Here is a 22208-nt window from a genome sequence, read left to right on the forward strand (position 1 = left end):
AGGGAAGTTTTCAGTCATTATGCAAGTAGTTTTTCAATTCCTAGCTCTCTCTCTTCTCCTTCTGGTACCTCTATGATGCAAATGTTGTTACGCTTTCTGTTGTCCCAGAGGCCCCTTAAACTATCCTCATTTTGGGGTGGGGGGGTAAATGGGGAGATTCTTTTTTCTTGTTGCTGTTCTGATTAAGTGTTTCTACTACCTTGTCTTCCAAATCCCTGATTCAGTTCTCTGCTTCATCTAATCTACTGTTGATTCCCTCTAATGTATTCTTCATTTTATTTATTGTATTCATAATTTCTGACTGTTTCTTTTTTATAGTTTCTATCTCTTTGTGTAAGTTCTCACTGAGTTCATCTATTCTTCCCCTAAGTTCACTGAGCGTCCTTATAATCAGTGTTTTGAACTCTGCATCTGGTAGATTGCTTGTCTCCATTTTGTTTAGATTTTCTTTTCTGGACCTTTGTTCTGTTCTTTCATCTGGGACATATTTCTTTGTCTCCTTATTTTGGCTGCCTTCCTCTGTTTGTTTCTATGTATTAGGTAGAGCTTCTATGTCTCCCAGTCTTGGCAGAGTGACCTATGTAGTAGGTAGCTTGTGGGGCCCAGTGATGCAGTCTCCCTGGTCACCTTGAGCCAGGTGCTCCAGGTGTGTCCCTTGTGTGGGTTATGTGTGCCCTCCTGTTGTAGTTGAGCCTTGACTGCTGTTGGCATGTCAGTGGGAGGGGTTGGTCCTCAAGCTGGTCAGTTGTAAAGACTGGCTGTGACTAGAAGATCTGTTGTGCAAGGGCTGACTCAACAGAACAGGATTCTCTTTAGCAGAGCTCTCGTACCTGCCCAGTCTCTCTTTTGGATGTGCGGTCTTCAGATGCGACCAGTTACCAGTCATGCTGGCCCAGAGACCTCCTAGGAGAGGCCTCACCACAGGCCAAATTCAACCACAGCCTGTGCCCTGACCAGAACCACCTGGCATGAGCCACCAAGCAATCTGCAGATGGCTACCACCTGCACTGGGCTTGGATGTGCTTCAAGAGATTAAGCTGTGAACCAAGGTCGGCTGCTGCTAGTGCCAGACTTGGGGTTGCTCAGCAAGAGAAACATGGCATGCCAAGGCGAGATACTACTTGTTTGGGTTTTGGGAACCTTTGAGAAATTTTGTGAAAGTCTGCAGCATGATCCAAGACGGGCCATTTGTATGGAAAAGCCAGTGGAAGCTGCTTGGGTAGGCCCACCCAACTTGTGGGCGGGATCTCAGGGAATCACCAGGGCATGGTGACCAGTGTTAGCCAAGTCAATGCAGACTCAGATATGGCAGCTGCCTATCTGTGCACACAGGTAGTGGGGAGGGCCCAACAAAGGAACAGTGGCTTCTGTCAATACTGTGTGGAAGAGAGCTGCCCCTTCAGCCCTTGCCAGGAACCCAGACAACCCAGTTTCTCCCTTAATGTCCCTGATGCTCTTTGAACAGCTACCCTAGTGCTGGAGCTCAGAATGAGTGAGTTTATCAGCTAGTAAGTCCACACTTTAGGAGGAATGTCTGTGACTTCAGCTACCCTCCGTCTCAGCCACAATCTCTGCTGGTTTTCAGAGCCAAAAGTTGTGGGGACTTCACTACCTGGCACTGGAACCCTGGACTGGGGAGCCTGGTGTGGGGCTGGGACCCCTTCCTCCTCCGGGGTTCCTCTGCAGCTGAGATATCCCCTTGATTGTTAACTACCACCTGTGGGTGTGGACCCAACCCATTTGGCATCTTCCCTCCTATCAGTCTCAAGGTGTCTTCTTCTGTATATCCTTAGTTTTAGGACTTCTGTTCAGCTAGACTTCAGGTGATCTCAGTGATGAATGTTCTGTAGTTGTAATTTTGTTGTGGTTGTGAGAAGAGGCAAGTGCGGTGTTTCCCTGTTCTGCCCTCTTGACCAGAAATTTTAAATTTGTAATAATTTACAACAGCTCTTAGAAAAACATACTGTTTTTTCCTATGCCATTTATTTGTTGAAGAAACTGGATTGTCTTGTAAAGTTTCCCACATTATGAATTTGGATTTCTATTGCATCATTTAACAAGTTCCTTTAGCTCACTGTTTCTCATAAAGTGGTTTGGGTTAAATGTAGGTCAATTTGGGCAGGGCCGGGCCAAGAATACTTCATAGTCTTCCTATTTCGTCATATCAGGAGTTGTATAATGTCTGGTTTCTCCACTTTTAGTGACATATAAAGTTTCATAAAGTTCTCATAAAGTTTCTAATCAACCTTTGACTTAATGTTTTAGCCACTCTTATTTAGTTGTGTTAGGTACATTATTTCATTAGAAATTGCAAAATGGTGATCTCTAATTCTCTTATTCTTTCTGCATTTATTAGCTGTAATTCTTCTGTAAATAACTTTGCCTATAAACTATCTAGAAACTAAAGTAAAGGCAAAATAAATACTTGTTTTCCTTCGTGTATTAAATTTCAGAATAATAAATTTACACCCTAGCAATCTCCAGTGGTGACCAGTGAAGTTGATTTTATTTGTTTATTTTGCAATGTTGTTATTAATTCATGGGGTTTAATACCTTTGATGTGTTTCAGTCCACTGAGTCATTATTATTTTGGTGCTCAAATTATTCCTTTTCAAGTTGACTCTTGCGTCCTTTCGGTACAATCTTTGATAGCTTCCTTGCTTTTGGTAAGGTGTCCCAGGCTTATCTTGAACATTTCCTGTCTCAGACCTGGAATCAAACATTTCTCCTAGGAGCTCTGGTTCCTTCATGTGGAAAACAGCACTTAAAGGCCTTACAGATGCTCATTGTTGCTTCTCAGTTGTCATTGTTTAGAGGCCTTTTCAGAGTACAGAGTTAGGAAATATATATATTTTTTATGTTGAGAAAGGTAACAAATGAGTTTATACCAACATTCCAATTGAAATTTAAGATTCTAGCATTTTTACTTAACTCCTTGAATGTTACGTATTTACATCTTTTTTCTCTTATGCTGAAAATTGTGGTTCTGGATGACTTTAACATAATTACATACTTGATATGAGTGAGGCCAAGATTGATGCAAAGCAATATCAATATTATTACAAGTATTAAGGAGACTACTAGTTCTTTTTGTCTTTAGGATATATTCCATTAATGATACATAAGAATAATGCCATTTTATTATTACTTTAAAAAGTTATTCTCTGGTTATGTCATAACTTATTTAGATTCCTTTTTTCCAGTTTGCTTTCAGTTTTTAAAAATTGCTTTTGCTCGTTTGATTCAATTCTGAATTGTTTGAGTTATATAAAACATTACATGTTTCCAGCATTAAAGCTGTAAAACAGGGTACTTTCAGAAAAGTCTAGATTCTACATCTTTTCTGTCCCCCTACAAGTAACCGTTTTTAGAAGTTTTTCACTTAATATTACTCCTTCTGGAAAATATTAACAAATATGTACAGATGTACACACACATGAATATTTGTATTTCCTCTTCCTTCCTACTCGAATGGAAGCACACTGTGCATATTTTCTTACACTTGCAAGGATTCATGGACCGAGAATCACTGGTCTAGAAGGGAAGGCACACATGTCAAGAAATAACTAATACAGTTGTTCACTGATAATGTCAAGGTTTATAGACTAACTGCTATTAGACACAAATTATGGAGCAGTTCTTCTAGGGCAGGTGAGTAGATTAGGGAAAGCTTCAGAGAAATGACCTTTGAGCTAGATTTTAAAGAACAAGCCTGCAGATTGTGCTAGAATCAGGGAAGAACCTCTGAATTACAAAATTAACCAACTCACCTTTGCTATTAGTATATTGGCATATCATGAGAAACATTTGCATTATATTGGCACAGTCCGAGTATCATTCTTGAAAGGCCTTTTGGAATATATGGGTTCCTGTTTCACAGACTGCCTGGGCTTATGCTTAGTCTAGAAATATTTTTTTTAAAGCTGTAAGAAAACAAATCCTCCTTTATAAATGATGACTTACATAAACAGTGCTTAGTTTACAAACTTCTTTTACTGGCAAAAGGAAGAATAAAACATTTTTGTAAAAACGTATAGTCTTTTCTCTGATTGATATTTCTTGAGTTAATCTGTAATTATTAAGCATCTATCATATGCAGAGCACTCGTATATGTAAAGAGACATAGGAAAAAAATAGCTATAGTTCTAGTTTAAAACTTTCAGAGCCGAAGCATATCTCATGCCTGTGTTTCACAAAGAAAATGTGTTTTCTCAAAACCCTTAAGGAAAAAGTTTAATTTCTTTGTAATAGAAGTAAATATGGTTTGCTTTTTGTTTTTATACCTGCAGGAATACTCAGTAATGAGTAACTCTGAATAATTCTATATCTTGATTTCAGTGGTAGTTCCACAAATGTACACATGATAAAATGACATACAAGTATTCACACTTTGAACCCATGTCAAATTCTTGGTTTCAGTATTGTTTGATAATTATGTAAGATTGAACCATGGAGGGAAACTGCATGAAGGGTACATGGAATCTCCCTGAACCGTCTCTGTAATTTCTTGTGAATCTGTAATTATTTCAAAATAAAAGTTTTTATTTTACTCTGGCTGTTGTTTTGAGAGTAGATCACAGGGGACCAAGGGCAGAAACAGGCATTCTAGTTAGGAATATTAGGAGATTACAATAATCTAGGTGGAAGATAATGACTCTTGGACTAGGTCTGCGGCAATAGAGTGGGGTTGGAATAGAGGTGAGGAATACTTAAATTCTGGATCTGCTTTGAAGATAGAATTTATAAAATTTTCTGATGTATTGGATGTGTAGTGCGGGAGAAAGAAAATGAAGGATGACACCAAGATTTTTGGCCTAGACAACTGGAAAAATGAAGAAAAGAGGTAGTAGCAAGAGCAGCAACAAATAAAGAAGACTGATATGGGATAGTCGGATTCTTGGGAAGGGAAACAAAATAACAAACCCTCTTCTAGTCACTGGTAGCTTGAGGCCTACAAGAGTTTGGGGTAGATATTAAAGTGAGTGCACTCTTGTTAACCTGTTCCCAGGCAGCTGAGTTATATTGGCCTTGCCCTGGCTCTTTTGGAAAGAAGCATTTCTTTGATAAACAAGAAGTCATCTCCATGGTTGTAGAAAGAAGAAATGATAGAACAGAGTGGCAAAACAAAGAACTAGCTGTGGTTAGCTTGGAATTGACAGAAATTTCTTCAGGTAGCCACCTAAGCTACCTGCCACCTTTTCTAGACCAGCTTATTTCTTCATCATGAAAAGTGAAAAGCTTCTGCCCTGTTGCTTGACCTCCTGTCAGGGTATGTTCATTTTCAGCTAGTGTTTTGGGTCAGTTGTGAGTTGTAGACTTAACAGACAAATGGAGACGTGGTCTGTTTATAGTGGAAAAGTGACTTATTTAAAGAGATGTTGGCTCCTCACCACTATCTCATTAGTGGCATGCCTCTAACACTCTAATGAAGCTGAGCTAGGGAAGTTAAGACTGCCTTATGTGTATTTTTGCTCTTTGAAAGTTTAGAATCTAAATGAACCGCAACATAGTTCTTCTTGAGACAGATTGGGACAAAATTACAGTGAATTCTAAAGCAAAGTTTACATATGCTGGTGCTCTAATAGTTTTGAAACTTCAGAATTCATTTCCTCCACTTTTGATAATACTGATCCTCACCAGGTACATAAATCCCTTAATGTCACTAACTTCTTTTTATTTTGTGAGGACAAGCAGATAAAAAAGGTTAATGGATTCCAGTGTCAAGTGGTTTATGGTGATTGGAAAGTGAAAATGAGAACTCCTTACTTTTGATAAGAGCTTGAAACAGAAGAGCCATTTTCTCCTCTTAACTGAGAGTCACCTCATATTTGGGTCAAAATGGTTGGAGTGAAGTTTGATAGAGAAAAACTTGAAATTGGTCTGAAACATATAGTGGCAGCTAAATAGCTAAGTAGTTAATTGATAATGAAAAAGAACTCTACTGTGAGGGAGTTTATGCAGAAGGTGTCTAATTAAAGACTCTGGGGTGGGGTGGGGGGAGCCAGGCTGGGAAGGGGAATATGGGAATATGGGAAGCTAGAATAGTGGCTGTAGTCTGGGATGTTTGGGACTGAAGATGTGGGTGGTATCTTGCCCAGTATTTAGGAGAGCTGGCTTTCTGAACTCCCTGGAAGAAGCAGAATAGCTCTTTAGAGTTCCTTGCAGCTGGGGTTTATCCTGACAAGATTCCGAATATATTTTATTTTGAATATTGAGTAGTTCAGGAGCCATTTTGTTTCATTTACCTTTCTGAAATTACCCCATATTTATTCAAATGGTGTGACTTTTTTTAAGTCCAGTCTAGGCTACTGGTCTGAGTTTCTTTGCTGAAAGTAAAATAACACATTTGAACTTGAATTTTTGCTAACTGCCTATAGAGTACACATGAACATAAAGCAGCCATTTGTCTGCTGGCAGCTGAAAGGTAATTTCAGCAGGGACTGAAAACCACTGCAGGCTGCTGGCTTCCTGGCACACCCACTAGACCCTGTAAGTTTATAATGAAAGCAAACTAACGGGATAGGGCTGGGGGTGGTAATAAGATGGGCAAAATTAAAGCAGTGGATAAAGTCTGAATGACATTGAGCTGTTAAGATGGTCCTGAATGTGGAAAAGAGCACAGTGCTCCAGAAGAGGAGAAAACTTGAACATCAAACACAACGGCTAGGAGAAAACATCTGATGTTCACAGCCAACACTTTTTAAAAGAGATTTGTATATGTCCTCTGTATTAATAACTGTAAGGATATGTAGGTATCTAGGAAAAATACTATTATATAGTTTAAGCTGTTTTACCCACTGTGCTCTCACAAATACCTTTTAACTAGAACTGTATAACAGGACAATTGATGTATATAGTAATCACCTTCATGTACTACAGAATCCTGAGGAACCGTATGATCTGTTAACCAAATGTTTAAATATTCTCTTTATATTACTGAATAGACTTTTAAAAAGTAGCTTTTCAAATGTCTTTAAAGTTATGCCATATATGATAACTCTTAATCAGAATACAAGTTTATGCCCAAATAAGCTATCCTTTCTTTGGTCATAGCATGTAATGTAGTTTATTTCTGTGTAGCAGATCAAGAGGTGGGGATATTGGCAGTATAAATTATTTGTCCAAGGACAACCAATGTGTCATTGTAGAGATAAAATAGAACTAGGCTGAATTCCACCCGCTCCTGGCCTGTGTACAGTTTTGAGAATGTTCCAATCATTTTAGGAAAACAGAGTACTCAGAAAATATAAAGAGTTTTGTTTTTTTTTTTAATAAAAGAAAATCATTTATTTTGGAAATCACTAAATTAATCATTCTGTTATATTTAAGAAACTTTTTGATGTGTTCTGGTAATTAGTATTTACTACCAGACGAATGTCTCTTGGGCATTTTAATTAATGGGTGGCTTGGCCAAATGAGCTTCTGATGGTAAACCTTCATAAGGGTTTATTTTTATGTTTCTCAAGAATAGCTCTCTCTTTAAAGCTCTTTAATTAGACAAAGTTTAGCAGCTGAAACATGTTATTAGCATAATTAGGCCTTGGGTTAAGAGAAATAGGGGGTCAAAGGAACAGGTACTATTAGAGAATGGCCTTTTGAAATAAAACATAGTGTTGTACATCCATTTCTTTAATGGCTTATATTACAATATTCCTAGTTAGGGACTTTGTGTTGTTTAAAGTTCTTATGACAGGTCTCACCAGAAGCCTAAACACACCAGAGTGTAAGCTTATTTATCATCACCTCTAAACTTCCATAGAAAGCTGTATTCTAGTCCTCTTAGCTTCTAAGCTGAAGACTTCTTATTTTCTCTCTCTCTTCTCTCTCTCTTTCTCTTTCTCGCGCTCTCTCTCTCTCTCTCTCTCTCTCTCTCTCTCTTCTTTTACTAAATTGGTAACCTTGGCCATAGTAATGATTGTTTTTGAGGGAAATGCTTCAAAGATCTTGTGTGTGGGTCATTGATAACCCTAAAATTATAACAACTCCTTTGAAGAGTTTTTCTTAATAATTTAAATGATCTACTTATAAGACATTTTTATTAAAATTCCTATATTTTTGGTCTCCAAAATTTTATGTTCTTTGTGGTCAGAATTTAATTTGAATTGTTTGAAAATCTGTTATGTAGATGTATTGTCATTTAGCTCCCTTTCTTCATGCCCCCGCCCCAATTTCTTGCTCTAAGCTCATAGTCTTAGCAGTCATTACTAGTGCACATGTTTTATCCCAAACCACTCTTTGTGATGAAGAAAAGATACACCTGACTGGTTCTACTGGTGATTGAGATGACACTAAAACAATTGGGTAGTATTACTAAAACTACTATTGATAAGCAAAGATACATTTATTTATATTGTCTTAATTTTTCACTATCTCAGGATACTTATGATAGCAAATGTGTCCTTTTCCCAGCTAGATCATTTGGTTTAAGGATAATGCTGATGAAACGAATAGAAATTTTAAACAAAGCAAGTTATATCATTGCTAACATTTCTAATCCCACCAATTGTCAAAACTTGTATATATTGTTGGTTATATGAAAAACTGGGTTAAGGATATATGTGTCATTGGCTTAATATAAACCTACTGCCATTAGAAAAAAATACTTACAGTATTGATTATGGGTCAGTCATTTCATTTTAAGTATAGAACAGCCTGGCTTACAGTATCACAAAGTTTATCATAGGTAAGTTCTTTTGCTGAATATTTTGGTTAGCAATATAGCCAAAGAAATTATTTCATTTAAAGTGGTAGAAAATTCACTTGATTTTCTATCGATGTTGTCTGTAAAAATTAATAATATAGTTTTAAAAATACTTGGTAAGCACAATAAATGCAGATGTAAAGATGGATGCAGACATATTATTATGCATTATAAAGAATAGTTACCAGATAAATACACTTTTAGGTCAAACTGTAAAACTGAGAAAGCAGAAATATTAGCCTAAACGGAATCCTATATAAAGCAGTTTCCTACCTGCCCCCACCAGGAAATGACTGATTTCTTTCTGCTCTTTCCTAAAATGATTGATTATTGTGACTCTGCTTTTTGACTCACCCTTTAGTACAGGAAATATTGCTGATACTTCATGTGTATGTTTGCTGTGTGTATGTAAGCTTTTGCAATGGAGATATGAAAAGCAAGATGTTAAGTGGTATTTATGATCTTTGAAAAATAGTATTATATCCCTCAGAACTTTTTTTTCTTACGGTAGAGCAAGTGTATTCTGATGCATACTTATGTGTAACAGGATTTCTACTTAAAATAGTTCAGGTACTGATTACTAATGAATTTTATAGATAACCAGGACTGTAAGTGTGGTATTTTCTCTTTTTCGGTTTTCATTCTTTTAACTCTTTCATTTGGTGGACTCCTTTGCATCCTTCCATCTACCAGTGTCTAAAATGAGAACTGACTGTGTTCTTCTTTAATGCAGACCACCTGGTGGCCCATGGCAGAATGGCAGAAAAGGAGGCTCGTCGGAAGTTCAAACAGATTGTTGCGGCCGTCTTTTTTTGTCACTGTCGGAACATTGTTCATCGTGATCTAAAAGCTGAAAATTTGCTTCTGGATGCCAATCTGAATATCAAAATAGCAGGTGAGAGGCGTGTTGAAGATGTGAAAAAGGAATAAAGGTGCTTTTCCTTTAAGGCTCTCAAAATAAGGGATTGTCTATTTTCATCTATTTAAAAAGAAGAATCGTGAAAATAAAAGATTTTTGTGTGTGTGGCTTAAAAACTGATATATTTTAAATGTTATTTTTCATGTAGTGTTAGATGGGAAGTTTCTGGGAGGAAAGGGGAAAGAGTAATATTTAAAATTCTAATATTTTGGTTGACAGGTCCCTTTTAAATATAAGTAATAAGACAAGATAAAGTAGTGAGGAAAACTGCTAAAATTGTATATCTTCTCAGCTCCACCTGAGAAGGTTGACTTATGTCCCTACTAATACAGAGCATGCTTATTCTAAAGATTATAGTTTTATGATAATTTAAGAAGAATAGATCTTAAAGTAATTTAAAGAGAGTCCATTTCTGTTTCCTCAAATTTCACTCTTCTGCTCATCTGACGGTACCTGAAAAGCACTTATCACTGCCTCAAATTACTCATACTTCAGTTTTAATAAACTGTCAGCATTTGCCTAACCAATACAAGCCCACCACCTATTAATAGAAGAAAGTGACTACAGTGTATATAGAAACTATAAATGTAAAAATAAACCATTTTCGTTTCCTGACAGTTTTTAGTATTGCATTGTGTGTCCCACATCTCCCAGGTAAAAAGGGAGTCTCATAGAAAACTGAAGTATAGCTAGAATATAATTGCCTCAAAAAGCCAAGGTAAAAAACAATTCTAAAGATTTCACTCCTTAAAAGGGTGGGAGTTGAAAGTTCAGATTTATGTTACATTATAGGTCAAACTACCTTACATGTACCCTTGCAGATTGGTGGTTCTTCTGACAATTTTGTGTGCGTGTGTGTGTGTGTGTGTGTAGATAAGTCTGTTCACTTTCCAGGCTCTACTTTTATACCCTTGGACCATCATCTTAGCTTTTTATATATCTAAGACTGACAGATATACTCTTGTGTAGAACTTTCACATAGTTCTAAGCTCTTAGAGTCCTGCACTTGCTCACTACCTGGTAAGTAGGAGTTAGATACTTTCTTTATCTTACATAAAATCATATTTTTCCTTTGCCCTTATGTCTGTTTTCTATTCTCCAAAGCTATCTGGATGCTGGTAGTTCTCACAGAAGTGGATAGCATGGAAAGGACTAGCAATTTTAAACCTTCTTGTGTAATTATTCATTGTAATTTCCTATCGTTGCTATAACAAATTACCTCAGACTTAGTGGCTTGAAACAATACAAATTTATTATCTTACAGTTCTGGAGGTCAGAAATCTGAAATGAGTCTTACAAAGCTAAAATCAAGGTATTAGCAAGACTGGTTCCTTCTGAAGGCTCTGGAGAATCCGTCTCCTTGCTTTTTTCAGCTTCTAGAGGCCCCAGCATTCCTTGGCTCTTGCCCCTTCCTCACATCACTCCACCTCTTGCTTCCATTGTCACATCTCTCACTCCTAATCTGATTCTCCTACTTCTCTTGTATAAGGACTCTCATGATTACATTGGGCCCTCCTGAATAATCCAGGGCTATCTCTTCATCTCAAGATCCTTAACATAATCACATATGCAAAAGTCCCTTTTACTACTTAGGTAACATATTCACAAATTCTGTGAATTAAGACACGGATGTCTTTGGCGTTGGAGGTGCTATTTAGTCTGCCATAGATGTTTTAGGGTTCTTTGGATTATCGATTAAGATAGTGAGTTAAAAGAAGGACCTTTATTTCTTCTACGGTTTTATTGAAACTACATTGACCAAAGGTTAAAAAATTTTGTATGCTTCCTTGGTTCTTGATTTTGAATTTAGAATCGTTTTGATTTAGTTAAGGAAATTTTTATGGCTATCAGTTTTCGCATTGATAAAGTAAGTGTAAAAGCACTGGTCAGTGATAATTGAAATCAGAAACTCTACTGACAAATATTTGAGTAAGGAGATTTTTAAATGCTTTTCTTTGTTAATAGTAAAAACAAACCCATGTAGTCACAATAAGAACCTCTACCTGCTGATGTGTAGTTAACAGACTCCTAGGGGTGCTAGCAGCCAGGCTTGGGCTCTCTTTGTGTTAACACACCTATTTTGGCAAGATTTTTAAATTCATTAACCCAAAGTCTGCATTTTTATTATTTGTTTTTAGAGCAAAGCAAAAAATAAACGAACACCTCTAGTTTTATGCCCTGCTATAATATCTAGCACTGTCTTTGCTCATGCATTCTTTCCTACATGCCACCATTGTTTAGTTTCTCAATCATTGCCTAAACTGCCTTTCTTATACATAAGTTAGATCAAATTCCCATTCTCCTGTGCTGAGTTTTCTTTGACCTTAATGCACCAGTGAGAGAGATGCTTCTAGTTGAAGCTGACTACAGCATGAGTAATTTCAGAGAGGTAGGTTGGATGATTCTGACAGGATAAGGTCAGATAAGTAATGAAATCAACTTTTTATTCTAAAAGCTAAAAGTAACTTTCAGATCTTTGATCTTTTCTGTGGTCTTTCTGATGAATTGTTATAAATCTCAGTTAAGAAGGAGCTACTGCATATGAAAGAAACACATGAGAGAAAAAAGTTTTTTGTTTTATTTAAAATATTGTTAGTCTTAAGCACCTCATTAGAAAATAATTTTGTATGTTCTAGTAGCAAATTGATGTGGAATTAACAAAAATTCATTTTAGGAAATTTAAGGAATTTATGTTTTCTTCATGCCAGTGTGTACCTAAGTGGTTTTGATAAAAAGATTATGCATCCTGTTCAAATGCAGAAGATGAATAAGTTGTTCTGGGGATGTTCATATTTACATGAATATATTTTTACTTTTTATATGAATTAATGTGGCAATTTACATTTAATACTTTATATTATTAAATCTAGCTATTATAAAAGCTCATGTTAGCACTCTTCAAGAGAATATGTGTTTCCTGGACATAAAAGGTAAATTTCAGTTACAGGTATTTAAAAGATCCATCATCATTCTGTGCTTTAAGAGTTTTTGCACTTAAATTTTTACCTGTGAATCTTTGTCCTGTTGCTATTTCTAGAGAGAATAAAACCCAGTCGAATAACTTTGTTTTCTTTCTAGTTTTAAGAACTTCTTAATGGCTGTAGCAAACCTGTTTCTGTCATTAGTAATTGAGAATAAGCATTGTTTTCAGAATAAAGAATTTTACTTCTGAAAGGCACAGTTGCCAAGTCTAGAACAAAGAATTTATAGTAGTTAACTGAAACCTTAACTGTTGTTAACAAAGGTTCTTTGCTCAGCTACCATAGAAGAGAAAAAGGAAGGGTAAGCCATGACTCCTACCTTTGAGAATTTACAGTCTGATGCGAAAAAAATGCTTAGACCTTTGAAAAGTTAAATAACACAAATTATATTTTACATATCTATAAAGTACTTTGCAAAGCATTTTCACATATATCATTTAATTTCATCATATTAGCATGCAAATGTAGCTTATTTAGAAAACATTAGAATTTCAAATACAGGTTTCCAAAACACACCTTTAACTTTCCAAAACTTTGAACTTTTTATAAAGAACACTCAGGCAAATTTTTTTCATGTAGAGTCTAATTCTGGGAGAAAAATAGGATTCTTGGCCTCTCACCTTTCACTTTGAATGCCTCAGATGTATGAGGATCCACAGAGGAACAGATAAAGGACTGGGGCAGCACAACGTGGCGCTCTCGGCATGTAGCCAGCATGCCTGGCCGACAGCATGTTTAACAGCTACCGAATTATAGTTTGATAATATAGAAGAGATGTTACAAGGCATGTTGTGATTCATTATCACATTAATTGTACAGTCTAATTACCACAGGAGTTTAGATGATGAAGAAACCACTTCAGTTTGTAAAATTCCATTAGATAGTGTATGCCACAAGGACTGTCACCCCCACTGCCTAGTACATTCTGCTCTGTAGTAGGTGCTCAGTAACTTTGTTGATCTGAACCTTAGGTAGAAGTGATGAGGACATAAACACCCCATTGGCATGATACTAGAAGTGAATTTTAAAGGCTAAGCAGGATTCTTTAAAGTGTAGGTGTAGAGGAGAGAATTCTAGTAGGATTAGTCAGTCAGCAAATGTTAAGAAAGCTCCTGCAACATGCTCACACTGATCTAGGCACTGGGGATACAGCAGCTGATAAAATAGTCTCTTGGAACCAATGTTCTGCTGGGGGGACACATAAACAAATAAGCTCTCATAAGGGCTTTGAAAATGATAAAATTGAGTAAAGCGATAGAATAGCTGGCTGGTGGGAGAGAGACTGCTTTCAACCAGGATAGTCAGAGCCTTCGAGGCAGAAGGAAGAGCAATGCAAAGGCTGGACAGAGGTGAATTTAGCATATTTGAGGGAATAGGAGAAAGGTTAAAATGATAGGAGATAATAAACAACAGGGGGGAGTAGAAGGACATGGGGTGAGAGAGCTGGCAAGGGCCAGTTCATGTGGGGCCTTACGCACATTGTGAAGATATGGGATTTTATTTTAATTGCAGTGAGAAGCTGAGTTGGAGAGCAGCATGAGCAGCAGAAGAATGCATATGGCATATTTTCAGAAAATGTAAAGCAGCTTGGCTGGAGAGGAGGCTCAAGTAGGGGAGTCATGCCTGAGAAGGCAGGAGAGTATGTATTGATAGATTGTGAAATTATTTGAATACCAGGCTTAATAAATGACACAGGGTGGATAAGACAAAAAGATGGGAGTAGAGGGAAGGGACAGGAAGATGAGTTAAAAAGCTGTGAAATAGTAAAATCATGCATAAGGGTGGTAGTAGTGTTCACGAATAGGAAGAAAAGGGCATCAAAAGAGGGGGAGGTGGGGAGAAGGAGCACGCACACCAAGTGAGCCAGGAAAAGGGAACTTCTAGTTAAAGATATGTTTGGAAATAGAGGAATCAGATTTTCTTATTAATGGTTTATGTTAAGCTGTCAATGGTTGATACCCTGCTATATGAAAATAATTTTAATTGTCCCCAAAGATTAAGTAGAGAAATTTCTGTATTAAAAGAGATTGCCCAAGAACAAAAACCTAAATGTAGCTTGCTTACTCCCTGAAGCAAAGTTATTTGAAATACTCAGACGTTATGAGAATGTTTTGAAAATTGTGGAAACTTTTCTTTTCCAACCTAAGGAAGTTGGAAACTTTACTCTTTAAATGTCGACTCCCAGAATGGTCTCCATGAGATAGTTTCCACTCCGGTGTTATTGTTTTAGTTGGCAATCAGTAGCCTGCAAAGATCTGAAGTACTGAACTACAGCAAAGCCAGTATTTTGGAAAGAATTTCCAGAGTGCATGGAATTAAGATACTGTGGAAATTTTTGACCTTAATGTAGTAAGATTGAGACTATTTCATTTTTTCAGTGAGAAACTAAAACATTTCATAAGTCTATCGACTTTTGACCTTTCACCACCAGTATGAAAATACTGAGATACAATCATATAGGGAAAAAAGGTTGGAAACCTTCGATTTCAGAGAACCCCTTCACAGTGTGATGATATAGGATGTCCCTGACTGTTCATGGAAAGTAGTTATACAATATTCATCATATCAATCCCAGATTTTATGTCATGATCCTAACACCTTTTATTTAGTAATCAATCACTCAGTATACCTCCCTGGTTGACAGGTTGTAAATTGAGTCCAACAGAGGTCATGTGACTTTCCTTAATTCAGGTCATAGTAGAGCCTAGGAATCGTTCGTAATGCCTCAACCTGTGTACTCATCCTGAAATGGTGTATGACTTTCAACTAGAAGATGCTAAGCAAATTTAATGTGTGTTGACCTTTGGGAAAATAAAATTTGAAAAATTCTCTCTTCAGAATCCTATTCTTGAGAATGGAGCTTTATAAATGAAAAAATAACGTACCTTCACTCAAAAGGCATTTTAAGTACACACAGTTGACTTATTTTGTATGAAAAAATTCTAAAGTTATAATTCACATGAGCAGATTTTTTGTCATTCATGGTTCTAGGTTATAAGTAAGGACTTACTCTTCTTGAAAAGTGATTGTACCTTGCTAGGTTCAAGAACAGTTTTGTATTTGTAGGACCTCACTTGCAATAGCTATGCTACCAACACAGAAGAAGCATCGCTTCTGAGTTTCCCACTGCAGTTCCCCCAACACAGGGGATGAACTCAACACGGGGTGGGATGGGGTGAGACGTGGGGTGAATTGATTACATAGTCTGAAATGGCTCGCCTTAAACACATTTATCTTTAAAATGCATGCACATTTTATGTTCTCCTCGATGTCATGTCTGTATTTGTTTTAGTATTAAAATCATTCAACTTTATTTAACATAGAAAAAAAATTGATGTTCCAGGAAGATGTATTTTATTTAGCCTATGATTTCACATAATTCTTGGCACCTTACAGCATTATGTCTGAGGATATATAAACATAGACCAGTTAGAGAAACTGAGAATAAAGAATTTCTTTATTCAACCATCGATTCCTCTTATACAGACTTCTAGTTTGTGCACATTGACTTCTCTATTACTGTTTCTCAACCTCAAAGATTTGCATGCCAGTCTCTTTTCATTGAAAATCATTTATTTATTTATATATTTTGGGAATAATTAGGGGAAAAAGGGAATTGGAGGTTGACAGTGGAAAAGAAGACGGAAGCAGGAGGCAGAAAACAATTGGAAGCTTTTGCTTTGAGGCACTGGGGAAAAGAAGAGAAGTTGTGGGAAAGGAAACCTGAGCCTCAGAGCTTGCTTCCTCCATCTGTGGGGAGAAAGGAGATGAGCTGTGTGAAAGAGGGCATGCGTTTTTGGACCTACCAGAGCATCTCAAAATTTCAGATTGTTCCTTGTCTCTGAACCATGTTGGGCTCAGCATTTAATAAAATGTGGATAAGTGATGATTAAAAGGAAAAGTCACATTTTAATCAACATAATATCTTGAACAAAGAAAAATTAACATACCAGTGTCTTATTAAAGCTGCAAAAAATGACGGTTTTGAAAGATCTCAAGCAAGTAAGGGATGGTTGAAGGAAATTAGATACAGAAGTACCTGTAGTTCCTATTTTATGATATTTTTAAAGGACAGGGATATTCTCTTTGGAGTGTTGTTTTAATTCTACTAGTGGATGTAGATACTGTAAGAATTTTCACAAGTGTACCTAAGACCATGTTTCCCCAACTTTATTTTTCTTACAAGGTCTTGAAGCTCCTCGATTACAGGTTGATGTTGGGGCCAGGGACTAACGGATCACCCAGAGGACTTTTTCACTCAGGCTCTGAAGAATTCCTTATTGTGTTGTGTTAGGTGTGATAGTAACGGTTAATATAAAAGAGATATCAAAAAGAGGGACTGGTTTTTGTTTGAGTGCATCCAAAACTTCATTTATTTATTTTTGGGGGGGAGAGGGGATTAAAGATATAATTTACATTAGTTTCAGGCATACAATGTAATGATTTGATATTTGTATATTTTTCAAAATGATCACAGTAGGAATTGATTCCTTAGGCAGGCATTCTTCTCTAGGTGACAATATTAGTTAAGAGTCCCCATTAGTCCAAATTTTAGTTCCCATTTTTATAAATCCTGAGACTTTCATTGGTTTTCTTAAAGTCATAAGAGAATGAATATAATATTTATATTTGCTTTTCAAGTGTCAGACTGAGAAAAATTCAGCTATTGGTAGGCATAGATTCAAAATGAAAGGAGTTACAAGATCATGAGGAATATTTCATCTACTCTCTGAAAAAAATCCTAAGACGTGTGATCTTTCACTATGCCTTGCTCATGCCACACAGAGACCACTCTTAATTTAACACCTCAAATAGTTTACAATATCTTTTCCCAGCCATTGAATTCTGAATTTTTAGAGGTTCTCTGTGTTCCAGGAGATTCATGTCATGAAAAGTAATAATGACTTCTCTTGCCTTTCCTGTTTTTCAGAAGTCAATAAATGAAGTAATAAGTTTGGTCTCTCCATCCTCCTTAAATGGAATAGTTTGAGAGCCCTGAGTGTAAATCAAGAAGGGCTGCCTGCTCTCAGGGAGCTAATGAGTATGCTTCGGACCCAGTCTTTTCATTTATTGCTCAGCTGAAGTAGTTGACTGTCATGATAGTTTCAACCAGGATACAGTTTTTCATAATATTTTGTTAAATTTACATCTGTACTGGACCATTGGACAATATAAGGCATAAGGAAAACTGATGTTTAAGGTAATGAAGATAAAAATGATAAATTCTAAAATGCCTCAAAACAAGTTTTACCAAATTCATGAATTCTCTTCATTTGATCACATGTAGCATATCAAGATGTTTCTAGGACTTCAAAAACCAAAATGTTATATATAAATGCATACATATACACATACATATCTATAATATCTAGTTTACTTTATTGGGAATAAAGACTATCCACGTTCATAGTATAATATTTTCAAAGAAGTCTAAACTTGCTTATCCATTCATCATTTACAAATAAAACATGAAAATAATTCAGATAGACAAGTTTGTTTCTTGGATTTAAAAATGTAAGCATTCCAAATACCAGGTCATGAAAAGTTTTTGGCTATTTTAGATATTATAATCTCAAAATATATATGGCTTTCAAACTAAACATGACATATCAATTTTAAATTAATACTCTTTCTTACATAATTTAAATAAATTAGTGAATCATTGGTAAAATGGAAAAATGAATTTTTCTTAAATATGAACTTTTAAATCAACTTTTAAAATATACTAATGTAAAATAAAATCTTATTTAAAGTTATTTCTTTATCATAAATCATGCAAAAATCAAATTATTTAAAAAATTTCTTGGGAGATTATTATGATAAAGTATTCCTTTGAAAGAACTTTGAGTCAAAAAAAGTTGGAAAGTACTGGGTACCTGTGCTATTAAATAGATTACAGTTTTCTTTACATTCTAGTCCAAATATAACCTTGGTTATTTTTATCAGATTGAGAAATTCTCTGAACTCTTGATAGACTCTTCTTCAGGAAAGCCTCTGTCATATACTAGCTGCCCCTGACCTTCTTTCTCTAAAACTCATTCAGTGCTTATAGTTACATAGTTAGATGTGTGATTGTTTCATGTGTGCCTCCTCCATGGGACTGATCTGCCCCCATGGGGGCAGGGACTGTGTGTGTCTTGTTCACTTTGTGTTAATAACACATTAGTGAGCCCTCAGAAACTTGGGGAGCACCTACTCCTATTATATTTACACATTACCTTTTAGATAGGTTATTTTTCGATGTTTGTTCTCATTTGAGTTATGTTATTCTATTAACTTGTTAAAGTTAATATCTTACCTGCTTTTAATTTCTGGGTGACACCTTAGAACTTCATATATAATAATCATACCTTCTTTTCTCCCAAAGTAGGCTTCTGCTTACGTTTAAATAAGCAGACCATGTCTTAAGGCCAAATGTCTTAATTTTTCATTAGGAAAATAGTGTTATTATACCTATATACTATATTTCCATTTATTATCTTCAAGTTTGTTTTTTTTTTTTTAGTATTTAAGAAGACTTTGATTTATCATGGTCTATAAAAGGCACACTAAAATTTTGTATAATATTGTTACCTATCAATATTAGAAATTTACCTGATTGATTGGACTTTTATTCTAAGTGATATGATTTAGAATTGTGACTGTAATAGTGTGTATTAACGTTTTAAAGAATTCCAATGAATATTGTTTGCAGGTCTTATGGAAATGTTTCATTACAACCCTTTCTTTATACATCTACTCAATACTGAGTTTAATGGAAAGATCCCGTGTTGGGGAGAACTTTTTGTTTTTTTATCAGAAGGATTGGGCTAGTGTTATCTGTAATAGAGTGGAAAGGATTGGCTTATTACCTCATTTTAAAATATAGCTGAGTTCAGTGATCCTAACTACTGAGGTATTTTAAAGCTTTGGGAGAAAATATATACGTCATTCATTGAAGATGCCAATGTAATGCTGGTACAGCATTTTTGTTTTTAAAATTTTATTTTCTGCAGAGATAGTGATCATATCTGATATATAGTGCTAGGGAGTTCAGGAGGATCAGGAGATGGCTAAGATTTAGTGACGGATGTGGAGCAGCAGCTGTGACAAAATAGTACTATCATATTTCTTGACATACCTTTCCAAAAAGGTTCAATCTCATGAATATTACCCTCTCCCCTTCTCCAGTTTAGACCTCCCTTGGTTTCTTAAACTAAACCAAATTCTCCCCCTCCCCACAAATAAGCTGATTACTTGATTTTTGTTTCCCATGAAGGAATTTTCTCTTGCATATAAATGCTCAGGCTGTGAGTCAGTAGTTTTTGGCATTACTTCTCTATTAGCTCCTACTCAGGAAGTTCAGCCAGGGGTTGGAGTGATTGCTAAACACTGAGGACTTCCCAAGACCCATTTTTACGAGTGAATTAATACAGCAACTCCCGGGAACTTTGAAACTCATCCTTTATCACTAGTGTAATTCTGAGATCCACACAGTAGACTCTTGTTTTGTTCAATTCCAAGTAAAGGTTTGAGTCACATGATTTCTAGGTTAGTAATATTGTATGGGAAAAGGAAAATCAGTTCCTTATCTGTCATGTTCCATTTTAACAGTCCTTATAACAGTCTAAATCTTATTTATGTAGTAGTCTTACCTGAGTGCTGGTCTTTGGTTCTTTGAGTCATTTCTAACAAGAACACCTGATAGCTTGCCCCTCCCGCCTCTTAGTTCATAGAGGAATTAATCAAAGACCAAAACTTTTTCTGTTCTCGGTCTTTGTCTCTAATTGCAAAGGCAGTATTGGGATTATGAGTACTCAGAAGCTTTCAGATTTTAAAATATGAAGGATCTTGTCGCAGTGTTTTCTAGTGAGGTTGTTTATTTAGGATAAATATTTTCTCACTTCACTTTTTCCTTCTGCCCCCTACTTACAAGCTATTTACTTATAGCAGCAATGAAGTGAAGCATAAGTTACTCCTGGAGGGGCTGGCTGTCAGTTGTAGCTGTACTGTATTACCTTAACAGGTACTGAGAACATTGGAACTGGCTCTAGGCTGTGTCTAATTTGTTTCTGTCTGTTTTGGATTGCTCCTTGGTCAGCCAAAAAAAGAAGTCAAGGGTATCACTCTGAAATGGTGGGCCAAATAAGAAAATTTCTTGTTGCAGTTGTCTTGATTTTTAAATTAGTGTCACCCGTTCTTCGCTCTTTCCCCTGACCACATACACATACCCCATTGATGATATACTTACTTTCAGGACTATAAAATGACTACCCTTTATAGCCCTGGGCTCCTGATATTGCCTAGAACAAAAGAATTTCAAGTCTCAAAATTGATAGTAAAGTTCTGGTATTTAAATCATCCCTTGAAGAAAGGCATGTGGTTCAAATTAGAGTCTACTACTCTGTATTAAGAGAAAGGAATATAAGATACCATTTCAGCCTGCAGACAGATGCTAACCAACAAGGGTGTTAAGGGTTAGAAAAGAGACTTAACAAATTATGTTAGGAGCCATTATGAGTGGAGAAGTAAGTGACCATAGGCCACATGAAAAGAACAACTCCACCCATATGGCTTCTGTTGTATGGGTGTGAGTGTCCGTCTTAATCAGTTTCTTCTGCAGTTTCTTCTGTTGCTTCTCCCTTGTCTTCTGTACAGTATTGTCCAGAAGAATATTCATCAATTTAATGTTGCATCTGTAGGTCATAAATCTTTCCTGTTGCCAGTAAATAAACATGAATTTTGGGGGGACACAAACATTCACACCAAAGCATAATGTATGCTATCTTTGTCCTTAATACGAATTACTGAGTAGTAGTTATTTTATTAGTATAAAAGTAATTCTAATATTTTTGTATTAGTGAACTCTATCATTTATGCCTAATAGCCATTATGATAGTCATTACACATGTCATTAAAATATATACTTTTCATTTTAAATTGTATTTAACTACAGCTGTAGATTTTATCATTGTATGTAAAGCCTTCATAGTTAGCTGTTCTTTATATAAGATAATTGCTGTTTTCAACAAAAACTTCAATAGGATTCCAGTTTTAGCAAGACACTCCCAGTTTCTACCCTGTTAGCTGTTCACCAAGGGCTGCTCTGAATTCTCATGCATTTATTTTCTTTTTTATACTTTCCTCGCTTTCCACTTTTTCTCCCTCCCTCTCTGTTTTTAGTTAATCAGTGAATCATTTGTAAGATATTGAATGCCTTCTCTTCTTCCAAGCACTGTTCTAGGCACTAGGAAAATCATTGGTGAGAAAAACAGCCTGATCCCTGCCTTTCGGAGCCCTGTCATAATGGAGCTTAGATCTCAGTGAAATGGCTCTGAACAGCAAGAAATGGAGTTGGGGGTGGGCTAGAGAAAAAGGAACCTATTCTTTTCTCTTTTTTCCCTTGCTTATTATGAAATATTGTGTATATACACATAAATGTGCCTCAGCTGTATATGTACACTTTAATTGCTACAAAGTAAACTCCTGTACAATTACCACTTAAATCAGGAAATAGTAATTTCATCAGCTCAGGCTGTACCCCTGCCTTCATCACAACTTCATTTTTTTCCCCAAGAGGTAATCACTGTTTGATTTTTGTGTTAATCACTTATTTGCTTAAGAGGGT

General features: G+C 36.1%; 1 protein-coding gene across 5 annotated transcripts in view; it reads left to right on the forward strand.

The window, feature by feature from the left end:
* SIK3 (SIK family kinase 3) overlaps positions 1-22208 on the forward strand; it is a 216685-nt gene that overhangs the window by 134582 nt on the left and 59895 nt on the right. For all 5 annotated transcript variants that reach the window (XM_011383189.2, XM_023524879.1, XM_011383188.2 and 2 more), the window contains exon 4: positions 9435-9596. In XM_011383189.2, the coding sequence (XP_011381491.1) occupies positions 9435-9596 (162 nt within the window). The remainder of the gene's footprint in view (positions 1-9434; positions 9597-22208) is intronic.

The sequence above is a fragment of the Pteropus vampyrus genome, unplaced genomic scaffold (genome assembly GCF_000151845.1).
Source record: "Pteropus vampyrus isolate Shadow unplaced genomic scaffold, Pvam_2.0 Scaffold505, whole genome shotgun sequence".
NCBI lineage: Eukaryota > Metazoa > Chordata > Mammalia > Chiroptera > Pteropodidae > Pteropus > Pteropus vampyrus.